General features: G+C 39.8%; 2 protein-coding genes across 6 annotated transcripts in view; both read left to right on the top strand.

The window, feature by feature from the left end:
* The first annotated feature begins 7,096 nt into the window (after positions 1 to 7,096).
* LOC109415565 (casein kinase I) overlaps positions 7,097 to 20,300 on the top strand; it is a 111,350-nt gene continuing 98,146 nt past the window's right edge. The window contains exon 1 of one of the 5 annotated variants that reach the window (XM_019689449.3): positions 7,097 to 7,252. The gene's annotated coding sequence lies outside the window, so the exon portion shown is untranslated. The other 4 variants (XM_019689472.3, XM_019689456.3, XM_019689464.3 and 1 more) reach the window with 4 other exon arrangements.
* LOC134288052 (uncharacterized) lies at positions 13,407 to 14,093 on the top strand. Its single transcript, XM_062851723.1, has one exon. It carries the CDS (start codon positions 13,407 to 13,409, stop codon positions 14,091 to 14,093), a length of 687 nt encoding a protein of 228 aa, XP_062707707.1.

The raw sequence follows: 20,300 nt of genomic DNA on the forward strand, positions 1-20,300 counted from the left end.
AAGTTTCGGTTTAGTTTAATGTGCATATGATGTTTCATAAATTTAAGTGAGTGAGAGGAGACAGAGATCTGATAAACTTATACATAACCGTATTGAATACGTAAAAATAGCGTAATCGTAACATACTTGAGCCTAAAGGTTATATCTATGTGCTGATGATGTTTTACACATCATCTTGAATTGAAAGAAGACAACGATACACAAATCAAGTTAAATCAACGTTATATTTACGTAGCTGTAACGTGTGGTGAGATTGATAAGATTTTTCAGTGACTTGTTAATGCCAAACATAGTTTAAACCTGATTTCAACATAAGATGTGTACAGATACGATTAAAGTACTATATTAAAACATCTTTTTCAGATTTCATTTCCAAAGATGTTTTCTGTGTTACTTGGGAACCAACGTCAGCCTGGGTGAGTTGTGTGTGCTGCACGTGAGGGGTGATTCCTTGGGTGATTCCTTCCCAGAGAAATCCTAAACTCCACAGTTTAGTGAGGGTTTAGGTGAAAAATTTTTGGAATTGTATTATTGTTGTTTTTGTAGAGAAAAAAACAATGTTTGAAAATAGGTGAGGAAAAAAATTATCTTTTATTGATTTCAATTTGTACTTTAACCAAATCAAGGTCGAAAGATGGGAGAACCGCTTTTCGATGATTTTCTTGCTCGATGATTTTTTGCCTCCAACGTTACCGCATGCAAATAATTATATTTTAGCCGGATAAGACCAGCAAATTTTCATCGTCATGCGTTCAGCTCTGGCGGGGATCGTGTTCTGCTCATGCCTTGCCTTTCTCAATTAACCGCCCGTGGAATGTTTGCAACTAGGGGCAAGACACTGTGCAAACGAGAGTTACTCTGAGAAATTCTGAGTAACTCGTTTTACCAATGATCGATGAAATTTGTTGAAAAACACTTGGGGCAAGACACTATGCTGGAGAGTACATTTTCCGTCACAGAGTTGCTCAGAATTTCTCCGGATTGCTCCAGTTTTGCTTGAGTATTGCCTGATAGTATCGCAAAAACAAAACAATATTGCCCGATATCTCGCTTTTCTTGCAGTTTTAGGGGTGTTTTTCAACAAATTTCATCGATCATTGGTAAAACGAATTACTCAGAATTTCTCAGAGTAACTCTCGTTTGCACAGTGTCTTGCCCCTAGGAAAAACACCCCTAAAACTGCAAAAAAAGCGAGATATCGGGCAATATTGTTTTGTTTTTGCGATACTATCAGGCAATACTCAAGCAAAACTGGAGCAATCCGGAGAAATTCTGAGCAACTCTGTGACGGAAAATGTACTCTCCAGCATAGTGTCTTGCCCCAAGGTTTGCAATGAGCCTTCCTTGCTAGACCAAACTCAAGCGGGTTGTAGTAGATCATGTCAGAGTTTACCTCGCTTGGCCTGCTTTGCCCCCCAATAATTTGACCAAGTTGGCGCGTCTGAACTAGGGTATGTGCTAGGGTATGTGTAAATTCCAACAATGACTAAAATGATTATGTTTTAAACAGTTTATGATTTTTATTATTTCTGAGTGTAGGCCTCGCCTGATATTAATGATAGTAGTAGGCCTTGATTCTAGAATAGAAAGAAATTTTCATTAGTTAGCCAACCATCAATCAACCCGAATAAAACGGTATCATACATCAATTGTACAGTGTATGATTTAGTTATGATTCGTGCTATCATAAAGTGGATTATAAATCGATGATAGGACAAATCACTTTGATGATAGCAGTTATCATTTTGGGAACTTTGATGATAGACCGCATGGGTTGTTAAGTATCGTTACTGTTGCGTACGCAAGATATGTTTTTGCCCACTGTGCGTAACCGGCGTTACCCACCCTATTTTTCTTCGCCCAATATTCGCTCATCCGCCTCTCCACACACCAGCTTACGCGCCAAATGTAGGATGAAGGAGAAGGAAAACTACCACGAGTCCTGCGCAGAAAATCTACCTACACCGAGATGCGTGGAGACCGCGTTTGCAGACAGGTTTTGACACGCAACACGCAGAAGCAGCATCATCAGTATTTTTCAACCAGTGGTAGAAGCAACACGGAAATTAATAAAGTTACAGTTTAAGTTTTTTAATGTGAGCCAAGTAGTTTTTCTGGCCTATCCGCTCTATCACTACCGAAAGAACTAACAACGAACGATCCGATCCCGAACAGTTACCATTCAAAAATGCCAGATCTCTCGAGCAAAAATTTTGCCGAATTGTACATGTCATAATCACTTTATCATTAACCTTATTATACGGCGAATAATAAAAATAAAACGGAAATATTTCATTTTCTACTTTATCGACTGGAAAAAAGCACACCCCTGTGGGCACTTTGTCGGACACTGTCAAGTTCAGCTACGATTACGTGAATCATTGTTTACTTCCACGGCTTTTTTATTTAGAGGATCGGGAATCGAACCGTGAGATTGCCGTGATCAAGCTGTTTTGGTGCTTCTCGTGTGGTATTTATGCACTACACCATATAGAATCAGTGCTCGCGGTGAGAGTAAAAAAGGAACTTTGGAGGCAGGAATATTCTTCTTGACGGATCGATTAAGAATGGACCCCCAGTGATAACCGATACAGGTGCAGGTATTTAAAAACGGTTTAGTGACGACGAAGAGGCGGAGGATGTACACAGGAATGCATCTAGCGCTCCACAAAATCTGCTACATATGTACAATAAAGCCTACGCACTTTAGAATCGGTACACTTTCAACCGGCTGCCGCTCAAAAACGGTGTCACGTCGAAAAAAGTGTTGTTAGAAGCAATTGAAGCTCATCTATTGTAGTTTGTAGGGAAAATATAAAATTTGCTGTTTTTATATTTTTAGATGAACTATTGATCTGAATTCGTGAATAGTGCCAGATTTTTCTGCACACATTGAGCAAAAACCAATCATTGTCAGATTCAAGATTTGTGTAGGAATATATAATTATCAAACCCACCAATTACGCAGTATAGAATAGTTCTTGGTATTATGATTGTTGATTAAGGGAGGTAAATATTCCATGAGTGTTTTAAAATTTCCAATATAGCTATGGTAAGCCTTTGAAGGGTTTTATGGAAAATCAAAGACTTGCATAGATATTTAATGTCAAAAAAGTTGTTTTCGCATAAGCTTTAGTTCGGCAAATGCGCATACGGGAAGGCCACTATACGAATAGTATTGGTATACAAGAAACCAATGATTTGATGCAGAACAATGTAAATAATCGTGGCTCGAAAGCTGTATGGACTATTGCTGACGAAATTCATAGGATGTGTTTTGATGGCGTGAAATATCTAACGAATTTTTTAATAAAACTGATTTTTATTAAAAGTTTTTTATTCGTGATCATAGAATCACATCTATAGTTTCATAATCTATATGGTTTTCAGTATTCTATCCATGAAAACTATCTTATTTTAGGCTTATTATGAGGAGTTAGCCCTATGACTGTTAATTTCCGACTACTGTGAGGGAAAACTGCTAATAATTCCAAAAATAATCCAGGTTTCGATATGAATTAAGTTGGGCCACTTGAATTCGGGAATTGTAGATATAAAAAACGATCTCAGGAAATATTTTTTCATAAAAAAATAGTTTGAGTAAAATTATGTTTTCAATATATCGTGAATGGACAATAAGGCTAAAAGTTTATTATGGTCTTGTGAACCATATTTGTCAAGAGTTTAATGTCGTAACTTGTTTTGAGCATATGTTTGATGAGTATAATTTTGTTTCTTGTGGAAATATCAGCCCATAAGCTGTGAAATTTGAAAATATTGACGATCATTGGTTTGTGCAGAATAAAATGACATGAATTTCCCAATCAGGTCAAAATTTTATCTTGAAGAAATAAAAACTGATTTTTTCATATTTTTCCTACAAAATACAATAAATAAGCATCATTTGCTTCTTTCAACATTTTTTCTAGGTTAAACCGTTTTTGATCTGCAGCCGGTAGAAAGCGCACCGACGAACCGACATGCCAGCTAGTGCAAAGGTTCATGAAATTCTCGTCCAAAATTTTAAAATAAAAACCGTTGAAAACTAGCGCCATCTCTTGATTTTGGTTCAGAACTATTTTGGCCGAAATATTTCGAACACTCTTAAATAATGCCACCCATAGGTGTGCTGGAATGAACGGATTTTTCAAACATTGGATAATACCTAGGATAATACTGTTTATTTCATAATAATTACCAAAATTTCTCATGATAAACTAAGAAAAGATAGATTCACGAACTGTGTTCAAAATAAAACGTTTTAGGAGCGTAAAGGACTCAATAATCTTACAGAATTTCATACTTTGATTGGTTTAAACGTAGAGTGTTTGTTTGTATTCCGCGGCGTCGCCGTCGTCGGTAGTCATGCCTTCGTCATACTGCAGCCACTCTGCTGATTTTATCAGAACACAATTTCATATCTTAATTTTCCGAAAACACAATTTATTATTAGGCCTAATTCATATAAGTATTGACTTCTGGGAGATTTTCTTTTTTCAAATAAAAGTTGAAATAGTAGTCAGCCCAGTCAGCGTCACTTAAACGGCAGCAGGAGCAGCATCATCGTCGCGACGCTTGCATAATCCGATGGGAATGTAGTGTGTAGATGGTAACAGCCACCAAAGTTTTATTTTCAGGCTGGGACATTTGGGACATTTAATATAACATCCTTAATTGGCTTCCTAAATTTCTTAAGTATCCCGTACTTGCCGTAATGCTCCATTCTGAGGCAACGCGAAGCTACACTGGCCATCACGTGTTTTTGTTTACACAGCGTTTGATCAAGACGCCGCGACGCCGGCTGTATTAATGTCATGACGGGCTAAACGTCACTTTCAATTTGACACTAGTGATCACTGCAATTTGAATTTACCGTGTAATGTTTTCGGTCAAGTCTCGGAATCGAGTGGCACGTCGGTTTAGTCGGTGGAAAGCGTACCGATTCTAAAGTGCGCAGGCTTTATTGCGATATTCTTCACGATACCGCGGTAGCGACCTAGGTAGCGACTCAGTGTGGTTGTTTGGGAATCGGTCGTCAGAAATATTTTACTATAACATTTAGTGTATGAAATATTGCTATTATCTATAGCCAAATCGAAAGAGCCAGGGGGTGGGAAACTCGGCACAATGTGCCCGGCACACTTTCGGCACACTCGCCGGCACATTTATAAAGCAAGCTGTCATCAAACTGGCAACACTTTTGAATTATTTTTTTGAAAAAGAAAATAATGAAGAAAACAAAACAAAAAATCATTCCGGCTGTTGCTATTGTAATCAAATTCCTAATCTCATATTCTCATATATTCAATCTCTACTAAGCAAGACAGACTTGATGACGGGGTTTCCAGAACGTTTTAAAGGCATTTCGGAAACGGTACCGAATGTTTAACCTGATTGAGCTGCAAACGTGGCTGCAAATCCTTTAGAAGATCTAGGACGTATGCATGATTAGAACGAGGCCCTGAAGTTTGGGATTTCTAGAGCCAAGGCCAAGTTATTCTTCATTCCGTCAATTTCTGGAGAAATATTGTCCTGGAAAGAACGTAGCCAGTGGAGGGTTTTATACGGTATTGATATGCTTGTGTCGAAAAAATCTAAATCATTGCAGGAATGCCTGACATGCATAAGAATTAGCGAACTTTTTGGTTTTGATTACGAAGCATCTGGACACATCAAAGCGAAATCAAAACAAGAGAAAGGGTGCCAGATGTAGTTAATCAACTGACAGCATAACTGCCAGCACGCCGGCACACTTCGGCACGTTCGGCACATCACCGGCACATTTGGCACAAAATGAAGTGAGCCGAGTTTCTCACCCCTTGGAAAGAGATAATTTTTCTGAGTAAAACGTAATAAAATCACGTTCCAATCTCGATTCCAATCACGGGATTCCAATCCCGATTCCAATAGCTTTGTTTTGATGGTTAAAATAACAAAACAGTTTTAATTTTCGTTGTAGAATGACAGTCAATCGATAAAATGACAGTTCGACCTGAAAAAATAAAATTTCCCAAACAAACTTTAAATGCATTTTAAAAATAGTTCCCGCATTCCAAAATTATGAAATTGGATTTCGACTAATTGGGTGGAGAATTCGATTATAAAATAATCCGGATACCCCTAAAGAACCCAATTGATTAATGCTCCAAGCGAAAAGAAAGAGAAGTTTTGACATCCAAGCGTGACGATCTCATCTACGGCACTCCGCTCGTAAGTCAAAACTGTTTCTTCTTTTTCCTTTATGCTTCTATCAATGGCTGGGTTGCGATTGTCTGGTTTCACCTTAAAAGTTCTCCCGACAAACTCGCCGAGTTTCGCCTTTCGCATACCCCTCGTCACTGCACAGTCGACCTAATCGATGAAATTCCACTGTCACTCATTGGTCCGAGTTGACCTAATCGGTCGAACCTCTTTCAAAATCAGCCATCTTGGTTCAAGTTTCTCTCCCACTGCGGTCAGGTCAGCACTTTACTCCACCAGCACCACTGCTGGAGCCAAAGTATATAAATATGTACCAAGGTAAGAGATTCCCGTAAATGTCAAAAATGAGACTCACCAACACATCTGCGTTAGTTATGAAAAGTTGGTGTTTTTACACTAAAATGTCATTATTTCAGCAAAGTTTGTGAAGTTTTGTTAGTTTGGATGTTTCTAAATGCTGAAAAAATATGTTTAGAATCAATTAAAAAAAATTGTTACCGATTTTCAAATGGCGATATTTTCTGTTTTATTGCATGGAGGTCACATTTAATCCAGTCAGATGCAATTAAATAATAGCTTCTAAGATGGGAGTGCTAAATTTCTTAAGAAAGTTTGCTAAATAGTGATGTGCCCATACAAATCAGCGCAAACTTCATAACTATTTTTTGCTTTTTTCCTTTTCTCACTAATCCGTGAATATTAGCGGGAATCTCTTACCTTGGTATTTAGATACTTTGTGCTGGAGCTACGAAACTGTGACGTCATCGTGTGTACGGTGGTTGGATTTTATGACGCAACTGACACACACCCAATTAAATTCGTCGATTCGGCACACCTCTGAGCGCACAGTTTTGACAGTCGACCCAATCGACGAAAGAAAAGAAACCACATCGCCACCGCGAACTAGCACGGGCGAAGAAGAAGAGAGCCATCAGCTCAGGCCAGCAGCAGCAGCAGTGCGCTCCACTGCCACAGAAAGAAGGAAAAAAAATCGTGCGGAGTCGAGTGTAAAAAGAACGTCGAGCTGAGGAGAGCGCTGGTCGAGTGTGTGGTACGTGCGTGTGTGCCTTGCGTTTTCTGGGAAATTTGGGCCATTTTCCGTCGTTCAGAACAAGTGGATTTGCAGTGAAACTGCCGTGTGCGGGATTGCGGAAACCAAGGCGACCGAGAAAAGTGTTGGATTTTTCGGGGCTCTTCGCAGAGGCGATTGCTCTGGTGGTGCTGGTGCTTATTGCGTTCCGTTTTCCCCTCGTCACGCCAGAGGAGCGAGAGCAGTTGTAACAAACGGGTCCCGTTCCATCGTTCCGTTTCCATCCGTCCGCGTTGCGTTCGTCGTCGTCGTCGTCCGTCCGTCCCGTCATCCATCTTTCGTCGTTCGATTTTGAGATTTTTTTTTTCGTTCGATCGACGAAGAAGTCGTGCGTGCGTTGTATGTGTGCCGCGTCGTGTACGTGTGCCGCGGACGGTCCAAGCCAAGAAAGTGCGTTTTTCTTTTCGTGGTGGGTTTGACGAGTGTGGCGCCCGGAAGAACGACGGCGAAGACGAGAGGCTGAAGGTTTTTTTTTCAGTTTTCAGTTTTTCTTCCTCTTGTTGAGATTTTCTCTCCCCCGTCCTCGATTGTTGCGCCAGTGTAGGAAGAAGAAGAAGAAGGAAAGAGTGTGTGTGGTGGAAGACGAAGAAAACGAAGTGGCCCTCGAGTGAAGTGAAGTTTGAAGAAAACGAAGAATCAACACAAAAGGAATCGAAGGGGAAGAAGGAGAGGGGGGAAATTTTGAAGTGAACAAGGAAGACTAGTGAAGGAAGGGAAGAAAATTCTAGTGTAACTTTTGATTGGGTCCTATCTGCTAAATGTAAACAGACCTAAGTTTGTTCCTATCAATACTTATGTACCATTTTCTTGACCTTATATATGGTACATCCAGAATAGGTTATCGTTATGAATAAATAGGGTAATAAATATAATTTGGACATGCACGGCGGTGTATGTCTTGTTCCGGGGAGCTAATAAAAGTAGATACTTCTCAATATCGATTATTGGATCAAACAGACTCTATTCTGATGACTTACGTTGAGAATACGTTGAAAAATAGTTTTGTAACTACCAGGTTTACGTTATCACTAATAAATTGCAAATACGCTTAACAATTAAGAATTTACTTCAAAATTATCGACAATGTAAATTATTTCACTAAAACCCCTCAAATGCACTGCTATGCAAAACGACATACACTTCACAGTCACATACAATATTCACCTTAAAATCGTTGAATTAATGTTCAATAAAGAAGCATCGTGCATCGTGCCTGCCACACGATATACACATGCAAAATGGTCATTGGCAGAGGAAGCTCTCAGTTAAAAACTGTGGAAGTGCTCATAGAACACTAAGCTGAGAAGCAGGCTTTGTCCCAGTGAGGACGTTACGCCAAGAAGAGAGGAGAGGAAAGAAGCATCAGACAGTCAAGCTCTTAACATTCCTCTAGAACATTTAAAACAGATGATGTCCAGAATACATTACAAGTTTTCTACTGTAAATATATTTTGGTCATCTGACGAACTACATGGGGATGCTGTGCGAATACATACTTGGAAGTGTATTCCTTGATTTTAACATAAATTGTAATAGTTATCAAAATAGATACCTGTTAGTCGAAGAATTTGATTATTTGCAAGAAAATGTTTGTTAATTATCCTATTTTGCTTCAGAAGGGATTTGAACATTTGAAACATGTTTTGAAACAACTACTTGTTTGCAGTTTTGCTACAGGGTATATTCCCAAATCCTGGCGGGATATTACTGTGAAGTTTATTCCGAAAGTGGGTCGTGCGTCGTATGAAGAAGCAAAGAGTTTCAGACCTATCAGTTTGACCTCTTTTCTTCTGAAATGCTTAGAACGCATTGTGGATCATCACATCCGTGATGTTCATCTGGCCAACGTGCCTCTTCATGTGAACCAACATGCCTACCAATCTGGTAAGTCCACTGTGACTCTTTTACACAAGGTTGTTTACGATATCGAGAAAGCATTCGCTCAAAAGCAATCTTGTTTGGGTGTTTTCTTAGATATCGAGGGTGCTTTTGACAACGTGCCTTTCGATGCCAAAATTTTTGGAAGCCGCACGGAGTCATGCATTATCTCCAATGATTTCCAATTGGATTCACCAAATGCTCATAAACCGATATCTCTTCTCGACATTGCGTCTAGCAGGGATTAGGAAATTGAGTGTTTGTGGATGCCCCCAAGGGGGAGTCTTATCACCGCTTTTGTGGAATCTCGTAGCAGATTCGCTATTGAGGCAACTCAATACTAGCGGTTTTCCTACTTATGGTTTTGCCGACGACTATTTAGCATTGTTAGTTGGTATGTGTATCACCACACTTTTCGACCTGATGCAAAACGCCCTTCAGGTAGTTGAGAGTTGGTGTCGCCAATATGGCCTTTCGGTTAATCCAAGTAAAACATCTATTGTTCTTTTTACGGAAAGGTGAAACCGTAATGGCGTTCGACCTTTGCGTCTCTTTGATTCTGAAATCGATGTGACTGAACAGGTAAAGTACGTTGGAGTCATTCTTGATTCCAAGCTTTCCTGGACACCTCACATTGAGTTCAGAATCAAGAAAGCTTGTATGGCCTTCGGGCAATGCCTGCGAACCTTTGATACAACTTGGGGTCTAAAACCCAAGTATATCAAACGGATCTACACAACTGTGGTTCGGCCAATATTGGCTTATGGATGTCTTGTGTGGTAGCAAAAGGGCGAAATGAGAACAGTCCAATCAAAGTTAGGCGATCTCCAAAGGATGTGCTTAATGGCGATGTCTGGAGCGTTCTCTTCAACTCCCACGGCAGCGCTCGAAGTTCTCTTTGACGTTGCTCCACTACACATTCATCTCAAACAAGAAGCACTTTCTTGCACTTACCGTCTACGGGTACTCGGTCTACTAGAGGAAACTCATGTGAATCGTACATCAACACACACAAAAATGGAACACTACAAATGCAGGATAACATAAAACGTCACAAATTAACAAACTGCCACACAAAGCATAAATCGAATCCTGAAACCCCCAAATGGAAAACGAAGTCCTATCCCAGGATGACGAGGTTTCATAATATTATGTTTGGCCCTTTAGTCTATCCTGTGATTGTGTTCTCTCTGGCTGGTTCACACTTTCAAATTCTTAGCCCAGAGAGAAGAACAAAGTTGCTGGAAATTAAAATCTATCTTGTGAAGCTGAGTCAGTCTAGGAAAAAGAAATGTCAGCCCGAATACAAATTTAGATGTAGCTAAAAATTAGCAAACAACATCAATAGGACAGATCGGCGAAGTACTAGATTTGTAGTAATGAGCTGAATTTTAGTATTGTGAGAAGGTCAATTCTCCGTTTCTGCAATGAAATGAAGCAAAAAGCGTGGGTATTAAGATTCCTTGCCTAATTTGATGCTGTTTGAGCAAAACTTTGGGCAACAGTGTTGTTGTTTTCTCCATTTCTCGCAACATAAACAACATAGTTATCCAAATTTTTGCTCAAACAGCATCAAATTAGGCAAGGAATCGTAATACCCACGCTTTTTATACCATTTCATTGCAGAAACAGAGAACTGACCTTCTCACCATACTAAAGTTCAGCTCATTACTACAAATCTAGTACTACACCAAACGTACCCCATACACTAGTACTGTCGTTTTATGTTGTAGCTTTAATGTACACTCAGAAATAAAAGTATACACGGAATTACTATTATTTATGCATTTTGTATCCGCATCTCTCTCACTCTCTTTCTGTTTTCATGCTAACTGGTGCTTCGCCTGGGTTGACGAAACACTTCTCTTCAACCCAGGCTAAACGGCAGATAGCATGAAAACAGAAAGAGAGTGAGAGAGATGCGGATACAAAATGCATAAATAATAGTAATTCCGTGTATACTTTTATGTCTGAGTGTACACTGACTTCAGCGTGACATACACGGAGAAACTGAAAAACTCAAAATTAGGTACTTTTAAACTCAATTTTGAGTTCTTTTTCATCTCCCTTTTCATGCGCTCTTTCTGTTGTTGTCAGAGAGTGAAGAGAGAAACAGCCCAACTTTTGCAGTTCCGTGCGTCAAGCCAAAACTGAGTTTCTAGCACAGTACTCAAATTTGAGTGAATACAACCTAGTCAAAATTTCGGTTGAGTGGAAAAAACTTAGAATTAGGTTTTTTTTTCACATGGAAGCAAGCGGGAACAACCCAACAAAAACATCGATTCCATCAACTCAAAATTGGCTTGACGCACGCAACCCCGAAGTTGGGTGGAAAGAACTCACTTTTGGGTAGTTTCGTCTCTCCGTGTATGAAAACATGACAATGCATCTAACTTCAATTCTACATTAGCATCTAACGTCATACTGATGTCAAACGATGTTCATATGAGCATCAAGATACATAAAAAAACGTTAGGATCTGATGTTACATCAAAATATAACGTCGTAAAAGGACGTACATACTCATGTGCATCAAGATACATCCCAAAACATTAATGTTGCATCAAATTTTTACGTCATGCTTGTATAAGCATCAAGAAACATTCAAAGACATTAGGCTCTAATGTTACATTAAAAAGTAACGTTATGTATTGTAAACCGATGTTCTCCTAAACATCAAGATACATCTAAATTCTAATGTTACATTATGAGCTAATGTCGTGCTGATGTTGAACGAGGTACTCTTTAAGAATCAAGGACATTAGATGCAGAGGTAGCATTAGATAGAGAAGGTAGCATACATCAGGAAATCAAATGTTTTTGATGTCATGAACAATACCCAGAACATCACAACCTGATGTTTTCAGACATTTCTTTGATTTGCAAAAGCGTTAGATTTAAATGTTTACAAAGTTTTTTGATGTGCAGAAACAAGACTAAAACGTTTTCTGATGTATGTAAACATTAGATGCAAACGAATGTTTTACGATGTATACAGTGTCAGACAAAACAATGAGATCACCGGTCCTATTTCATACAAAATGGCCAAGTTTGACGATATGGTTCTCGGTTTCTAGTAAACCGATTTAGCTGAAATTTTGACAGTTAACATGAAAGTACGGGAATTTTGATTTGTATTAAATTGATCGAGCTCTGCTCACTACTTCAAAAGTTATAGATATATGGTGCGACAAAACTCTAACACCAGAATTTTATGATGATTATTTGCGCTCAATTCAATACAAATGTTTCCAAGTTTAAATGGCATCCTTAATTTTAGTACTTGTTTATCAATCATCAAGTCTCAGATACTCTCACATATCCTTTGGTAATGGCAAACTGAAAGTGGTCCTATTATTTTGTCGTTTCGTGTATCTATAACTTTTTATGTAGTGAACAGAACTTATTCAAATAAATTTAAATCAAAATTCACGTAACTCCATGGCGACTGTCAAAATTTCAGCCAAATCGATTCATTAGAAACCGGGCATCACAACGCCAAACTTGGTCATTTTGTATGAAAAATGGCTGGTGGTCTTATTGTTTTGTCCGACACTGTAAAACGTTACATCTTAACGTTTTCAAATGCAGATACATCAGAAAACGTTGGGTTCTAATGTTACATTCTAACCTAACTTCGCACTGATGTTGAACGACGTACTCATAAAAAATAGGAAACACTCAAAAACGTTTACATCTAATGTTACGTTAACAGCTAACGTTGCACAAATTTCCCGAATGGAGGAGAACGTGCCTCTAGAGCCGACCTACTGATACCTGATACGTTAACAGCTAACGTCATGTCATGTCATGTTGATATGTGCATAAACATCAAAATACATTCAAAAACGTTATCTTCTAATCTTATATTATACGTCATGCTTAAGTAAATTGAACTACGTAAAAACATCGAAATAAATGTGGTGAAATGAGATTCTAACGTGTTGAACCACGAAGATATCAATCGATAACGAACTTGGTTCTCCTATCATGTAAAGGGAAATGCTCGTGTATTGCGCATATCAAAAATTCTAATATATCTTTGGGCCTAATGTGCCCCTTTAGCAAACGGTAGAGACATTAGAAAAATGTCGGAGTAGTGTTCCAAAAGTTCCAATATGCGAATGCGACAAATTTGGCTTTCGTCCTGTCCATGCTTCCTCCGGAGTCGTTTCGCTGGCCTTTCGTTGGCGATCGGTTGATTAAATAGACGGAGTGCAACCCGGTTACCACCCCGATGAACACAAGCGAGAAGCTGACGAAGAAAATGAGTCCGTCGACGGCTGAAGAGGAGGAGCGCATGCAGGATGTCCCCTACAGAGAAGCTGTGGGCTGTCCAATGTATCTCGCCCAAAGCACACGACCGGATATATGCTACGCCGTGAACGTGCTCAGCCAATTCAATTCTAATCCTGGTGAAAGGCACTGGAATGCGGTGAAGCACCTATTGCGATACGAAAAAGGGACCTCCAAATGTCGCGTGGTGTATCATCGAAACAAGAACTCGGATATCAACGGATTTTCCGACGCGGATTGGGCATCAGATCACGATAACCGAAAGTCCACCACAGGCTACGTGTTTACCGCTCAAGGAGGAGCCATCTCGTGGTGCTGCAAGCGGCAACAAACCGTTGCTTTATCAACCTGTGAAGCCGAATACATGGCGTTATCGGCAGCGGTTCAAGAAGCCTTATGGGGGAAGCGTTTACGAGGCTTGTTCGAGAAAGAGGAAGCGATCGTAATTCACTGTGACAATCAGAGTGCCATTTCCGTGGCGAAGAATGGTGGCTGTCAACCAAGGACCAAACACATCGATATACGCCACCATTTCATTCGTGATGCATGGGAGAAAGGCGATGTTCAAGTGGTCTACATCAGTTTTTGCTTTGTTTTCTTAGAACCTTTAGAAACCTATCAAATTTGAAAATAAGGTCGCACTACATAATTACACCAAGGACTCCTCGTATGATTTCCGGGAGGAATCTTAGAAGGAATACTAGGAAGTGCCTGCAAGAAAATTCTGGACTAATATCTGCAGAAAATGCTGTACGAAACTCTGAAGGAACTTCTGCAGGGATTTCTGGTAGTACAAGAATCTCCCTTAGAGAGATCCCTGCAGAAACTTCTGAAGAAATCCCTGGTTGGAATTTTCGACGAAGGAATTTAAGGAGGAATCTCAGAAGAAACATCTGCAGGACTTCCTGAAACTCCTGGAGGAATCTCTGAAGGAACCCCTAGACTAATTTCTAAAGACCTCCAGCAGGAATTCCTGAAGAAACTTTTTGATGGAATTCTTCATGGATCTCCAGGAGGCATTTATGAGTCCTCCTGAAAGAATCTCTGAAAAGGATACTTGAGCGAACTCCTGCTTAAATAAACTTCTGAAGTAAGTACTATTGAACACCTGAAGGCATCCCTCCTGAAGCTATTAAAACTCCTGGAAAGATCATCAAATGAACTTCTGGAGCATTCCTGGAAAGAACTCCTGAAAGAATCTCTGAAAAATGCACATGAGGCATCCCGAAGTAAATCTAAGATGAATCCTCGAAGGAATTTCAGGTGGGATGCTAGAAGGAATTCCTGTAGGAGGAAGCCTTGATGAAACTCCCGGAGTGATCCCTGAAGGATCTCTTTGAGCGATCCCTACAAAACGTCAGAAGAAATCCCTCGTTGTAGTTCTAGAGGAATTTGTGAAGGATTTCCTAGAGGAATCTCTGAGGATTCCTCCATTGATAAAAGAATAGTACCAGTTATCCCTACAGTCCATAGATTGTTTGCTAGTCCAGGAAGGCCAAAACATTCCAGGGACAAGTAGAGCTGAAAATTATTCTTTTGCTCATTCGGGAAGTTCTGGAAAAGGTGTAGTTACCGCCCGGTGCTAAAGGATTAGACAGCCAAGGGCAACAGAATGCCCATGGTTACAAAAATCGAAGAGCTGATGATTCGGGTAACCAAGGGAAAAACAAAGCCCATGGTGCTAACAAATCAAAAGCCAGGAAGCCCAGCGAAACTACTCCAGAATCAACTCCAGCAGAGGCATTAAAGTGTTCCGCCAATTATATTATGTTATATTTGTTATCAATATAAATACTAAGTGGTTCAGCTGTGCTCAGCAGAAGATTTATTAGAGAACAGTTAGATGTGGGATTAATTCAAGAGCCCTGGGTAAATAGTGGAAGGGTAATGGGTTGCTTTTCGCAGAATTGTAATCCTAATCCAAGAACAGCCATTTAGTAAGTAGGAGAACAAAATTTGTCCCAATAACTGAGTTTATTACAAGAGACATTGTTGCGATTAAAATGGAGGGCCCAACAATCCAGGGAAAAACTGAGATATGCATTGCTTCAGCATATGTTCCAGGAGACGTTGATAATGTGCCTCCATCTTTGGTCGTAAATTTGGTTAATTATTGCAAAAAAAACGCCTAATTTGTTATAGGGTGTGATGCAAATGCCCATCATACCATATGGAGCAGTACTGACATTAATAAAAGGTGAGGATCTCCTGAATTACATTTCGTCTAATAACAGACATGCAATGAAGGGGAATCTCCAACTTTCATTAATGCTATTCGACAGGAAGTTTTAGATCTTAAGCTTTGTAGTTATCTGCTATCAGATAAGATCGTGAACTGGCATGTTTCTGATGAGCAAAACTTACATCTGATTGGGTTCAGTATAAACAAGCCCTTACAGAATACAACAGAAAACTGAGGCTAGCCAAACGGAAAGACTGAAGACGGGTATGTGAAGACATCAATAACGTTCATACAGCTGCAAGGCTTCATGAAGTCCTTTTGAAAGACCATTCAACTGGTCTTGGAAGTCTTGAAAAAACAAAATGGCAGTTTTACTGTTGATTCTTCTGAAACATTGGAAGTAATGATAAGAACTCACTTCCCCGGGACGATTCCTTATTCGGATGAAGAACAGAACTCAGATAAGGCAAGACATGCACGGTTGGCCAGTGACTATCAAAAAGCTTGTGAAATCTTCACACCGTCGAGGGTCGAATGGGCATTGAGTTCTATTCAACCCTTCAAATCTGCCGGGAAAGATGAAATTTTCCCAGCTTTACTTCAGCATGGAAAAGAGGCGATTTGTCCGCTCTTATCCGAAATATTCAGAGCCAGTATTACCCTTTAGCTTACATACCTAAGGCGTGTTGTTTTTATCCCAAAAGCTGACAAACGGGACATAACAACTCCAAAAGCCTTTCTTGTGTTCTGTTAAAGACTATGAAGATAATAGTGAATGACATTTTCAAGTCTGCCTTGGCTTAGTAGAAATGCCTCTAAGCAAATTTCAATTTGCTTATAAAAGAGGCAAATCTACCATATCAGCGCTACAGTCGCTAGTCAGCAAAATTGAGAAATCGACTCAAGCCAAGGAAATAGTCGTGATTGCTTTGCTCGACATTGAAGGAGCATTCGATAACGCATCCTACAGCTCAATGCGTTCAGCAATGGAAGCAAGGGGCTTGCATAAATGCATTATTGAATGGATAATATCGTTGCTTAAAGATCGAGAGATCTCTTCCTTTCTTGGAGGTGCGCAGCTATCAGTAGCATCAGTGAAGGGCTGTCCTCAAGGAGGAGTACTATCGCCCTTATTGTGGTCTTTGGGGTAGTGGACGAACTCCTTAAAAAAGCTCATCAATCAAGGCTTTGAGGTTATTGAATACGCAGATGATGTAGCTACTCTGATACGTGGAAAATATGACGACACGATATCCAGCCGGGTACAATCTGCGTTGAATGTTACCATCAAATGGTACCGAGAGAAGGGATTAAACGTAAATCCTTCAAAAACTGTAATTTTACCTTTTACTAGAAGGTTAAACATTAATCTTTCTGAACCTTCTTTAGATGGAGTTCAAATTCAGTTCTCAGAAGTAGTTAAACATCTTGGGGTAACTTTGGAGACTGAATTGGAATTCACATTTAAACAATATTTTAACCAAAGGTATCAATGTCCAACCTTTGGGTCTGCAGCAAAGCCTTAGGAAAAACCTGGGGTCTTAGACCTAACACGATTCACTGGATCTATATCTGTTGCAATAGCCCGGCCTAAGATTACTTATGCTTCACGTGTTTGGTGGCCCAAGACAAATGAGGTAACCTCTCAAAAGAAGCTAAGTAAGCTACAAAGACTTGCTTGTATATCTATGACAGGAGCAATGAAAAGCACTAGCATCAGTTGCTTTGGATGCCCTTCTCAATATACTGCCATTGCATCAATTTGTTAAACTACAAGCGGCATAAAGTGCCCTGCAGTTTATAATAAAGTCCTAGACGGGGAAATGTTGGGACAAAGTTGGTAAGAAACTTTGAAAAAAAAAAACCATAGGGGAAATATAAATGGAATTATAAAAAAAATCTTTGAATGATTTCTCGAGAAACTTCTCGGGGATCTACTTGAGGAATCAATCTATGATTGAATTCTTGGAGAAATCACCGATGAATTTCTTGGAGGAATCCCTGATGGAACTTCTGGAGCAATCACTGATAAAACTGAAGAAGTTCCTAACGAAATCTGTGGAGGCATCCCTGAAATACCTACTGAAGGAATTCCTAAGGGAACTCCTGCTGGAGTAATCCCCAAAGGAACTCTTGCTGGAAAAACTCCTGGAGGAATCCCTGAAGAAACTTGTCCTGAAAGAGTCTCTAAAAAATCTCCTTCTGGAAGAATTTCTAAAGGAACTTCCTGTAGGAATCTCTTACGGAACTCCTCGTAGAGGAATCCAAGGTATTCTCAACGAAAAACAGGTGGAGTTTTGAAGAAAAACTCCATACATAGATAGATAGCAAATCATTAAACAAATATCTGAAGAAAATTCTAATCCCTGGAAGAGTTTTTGAGATGACAGGCTTTCTCCAGGGTTTATTCTGGTATCCATCGGATTTCTAGCAATTTTATTCAAAAATATTAGTATTCCATCGTAATTTCCAGATTTCCGTAGCAACCAAAACTCGATTATCCGGGTAGTTAGTTTATTCATGCTGCTCTGTATGTTTATATTGATTGATATGCCTGTGGAAGGCAGTGTTCATGAATTCAGATCCTGAGGATCTCAATCAGTCAATATTGAGATTCTTTACTTAAATCCTCATACTGAGCAACAAGTTTCAGTCTTCCTTGTGGGATTCCAGGGCTAGTTTTATCTGGGACTCTAGCCGAAGTTCTTTTTAGGATTTCTGCAGGACTTCCTTCCGGAATTGATCAACCAATTCATTCCAGTTTCTGTTGGATTCCTGTGAAAACAATCTTAAAACACTCGACAGGCTTTCCTACTCCTATTTCTTCAGGGGTTCCTCCTTGGTATTATCCAGGACTTAGTTCTAACTTCCAAGTATTCCTCATGCTTAGATAGCATTCATGGAGATGGAGCTCTAGGAGGGATCTGTAGAACAAATACCTGGAGGAATCACCAGTTGCCCTATCACAAACAAGCCTACATGTAACGATTTCTTGTTCCCGGATAATCGATTCCGTCCTGTACAGGCAAAATGAATTATAAGTTAGTGAATTTATTATTACGGATTCTAATTAACAAATTTTAACACGTTTCTTTTTTGAACACATATTTGGAGATCCGTTACAGGAATCGGTCCCAAAATGCTAGAGTTGACTATCTACGGGTAAGCAAGAAAATTGTAACATGTTGAAATCAATACGTTTGTTGATCACAATATTTCCACTCAATTAATTTCAGCTATTATGGCGGCCATCTATACACTGTAGCGATCTGCTCTGGATTGAGCCATCTTAATTGTTGCTTGGAGTGCAATTACCACACTTAGGGAAGCTCTGATGGCCCTCCGAGGACACAATTGTCCATTTCAATGAAAAGTGCATGAACTTAGGCTTACCTATATTGGTATTGAACTTTATCATTTTCCAAGTCAAACCGATATGTATGGCCATTGAAAGTTGTTTTGGGTATAATGCACCCCAAAAGATGGGTATCAAACTATCCTCCTGGAGGAACCCCTCGAGGACTTCCAGCAGGCAATTCTGTAAGAATCCCAGTAGGAACTCTTGGAGAAATTTTTGGAAGAATCTTAGTCGGAACTCCTGGAAGAATTCCGGAAGAAATTTTTGGCGGAATCCCAAGAGGAACCTCAGGAGAAACCCCTGTGGGAATTTCAGGAGAACCTCCTGAAGGTTCCACAGGAGTTCCAGCAGGACCTTCTATAAGGAATCTCAAGATGAACTTCTGGAGGAATCCCAGGAGGATTTCCTGGAGGAACCCCAGCATTAACCTCTGTGGGAATTTCAGGAGGAAATTCTGGAAGAATCCCCGAAAGAACTGAAGGAATCCTATGAGAAACTCCTGGAGGAATTCCAGTAGAAACTCCTAGATGAATCCCAGGAAGAACTCTAGGAGGAATCCCAGGAAGCAATCCAGGAGGAACTTTTGTAGAAATGTTAGACTGAACTCGTACAAGAATCCCAGAAGGAATTGCTGGTGGAGTTCCAGAAGAAACTGCCAGAGAAATCCCAGGAGGGACTCTTTAAGCAATCTCAGAATAACAAGCTGCTGGAAGAATCCAATAGTAACAACTCCTGGAGGTTTTTGGACTCTAGACTTTTTCGCCATGCCAAATATACCCAAAATGCATGGTTTTAGAAACTAAAACTTCTTAAAATAGCCGCCATCTTGGATTCCCGATCGCCATTTCGGATATTCTGGTCGCCATTTTTGAACTCCGGCCATCTTCCCCATACTAAATATATCCATATTGCATGGATGCAGAGCCCAAAACTCCATAACACAACCGCCAACTGGCATTTTGAGCCACCATGTGAATTTTAGACCGTTATCTTGGATATTCTGGTCCTATTCATGAACTCCAAAATTCTGCCCCATACTAAATATACCCATATTGCATGGTTTTAGAGCCTAAAACTCCATTAAACAACCGCCATCTTGAATTTGCAGTCGTCATCTTGGATTTCAGACAGCCGCTATCTTGAATTTTGAGTTTCTCCTAAATTATTTATTGAGGTATTTCTGAGGTTTCTTCCTGAATTCCTCGTTGATTCTCTCCGGGTATGCTTGTTACGTTTGTAAAATAGTTTAAGAACGTCCACGAATTAGATTCTCAGATTCGTGGAAAATTCTTCGA

This window comes from Aedes albopictus, chromosome 1 (assembly GCF_035046485.1).
Source record: "Aedes albopictus strain Foshan chromosome 1, AalbF5, whole genome shotgun sequence".
Taxonomy (NCBI): Eukaryota; Metazoa; Arthropoda; class Insecta; order Diptera; family Culicidae; genus Aedes; species Aedes albopictus.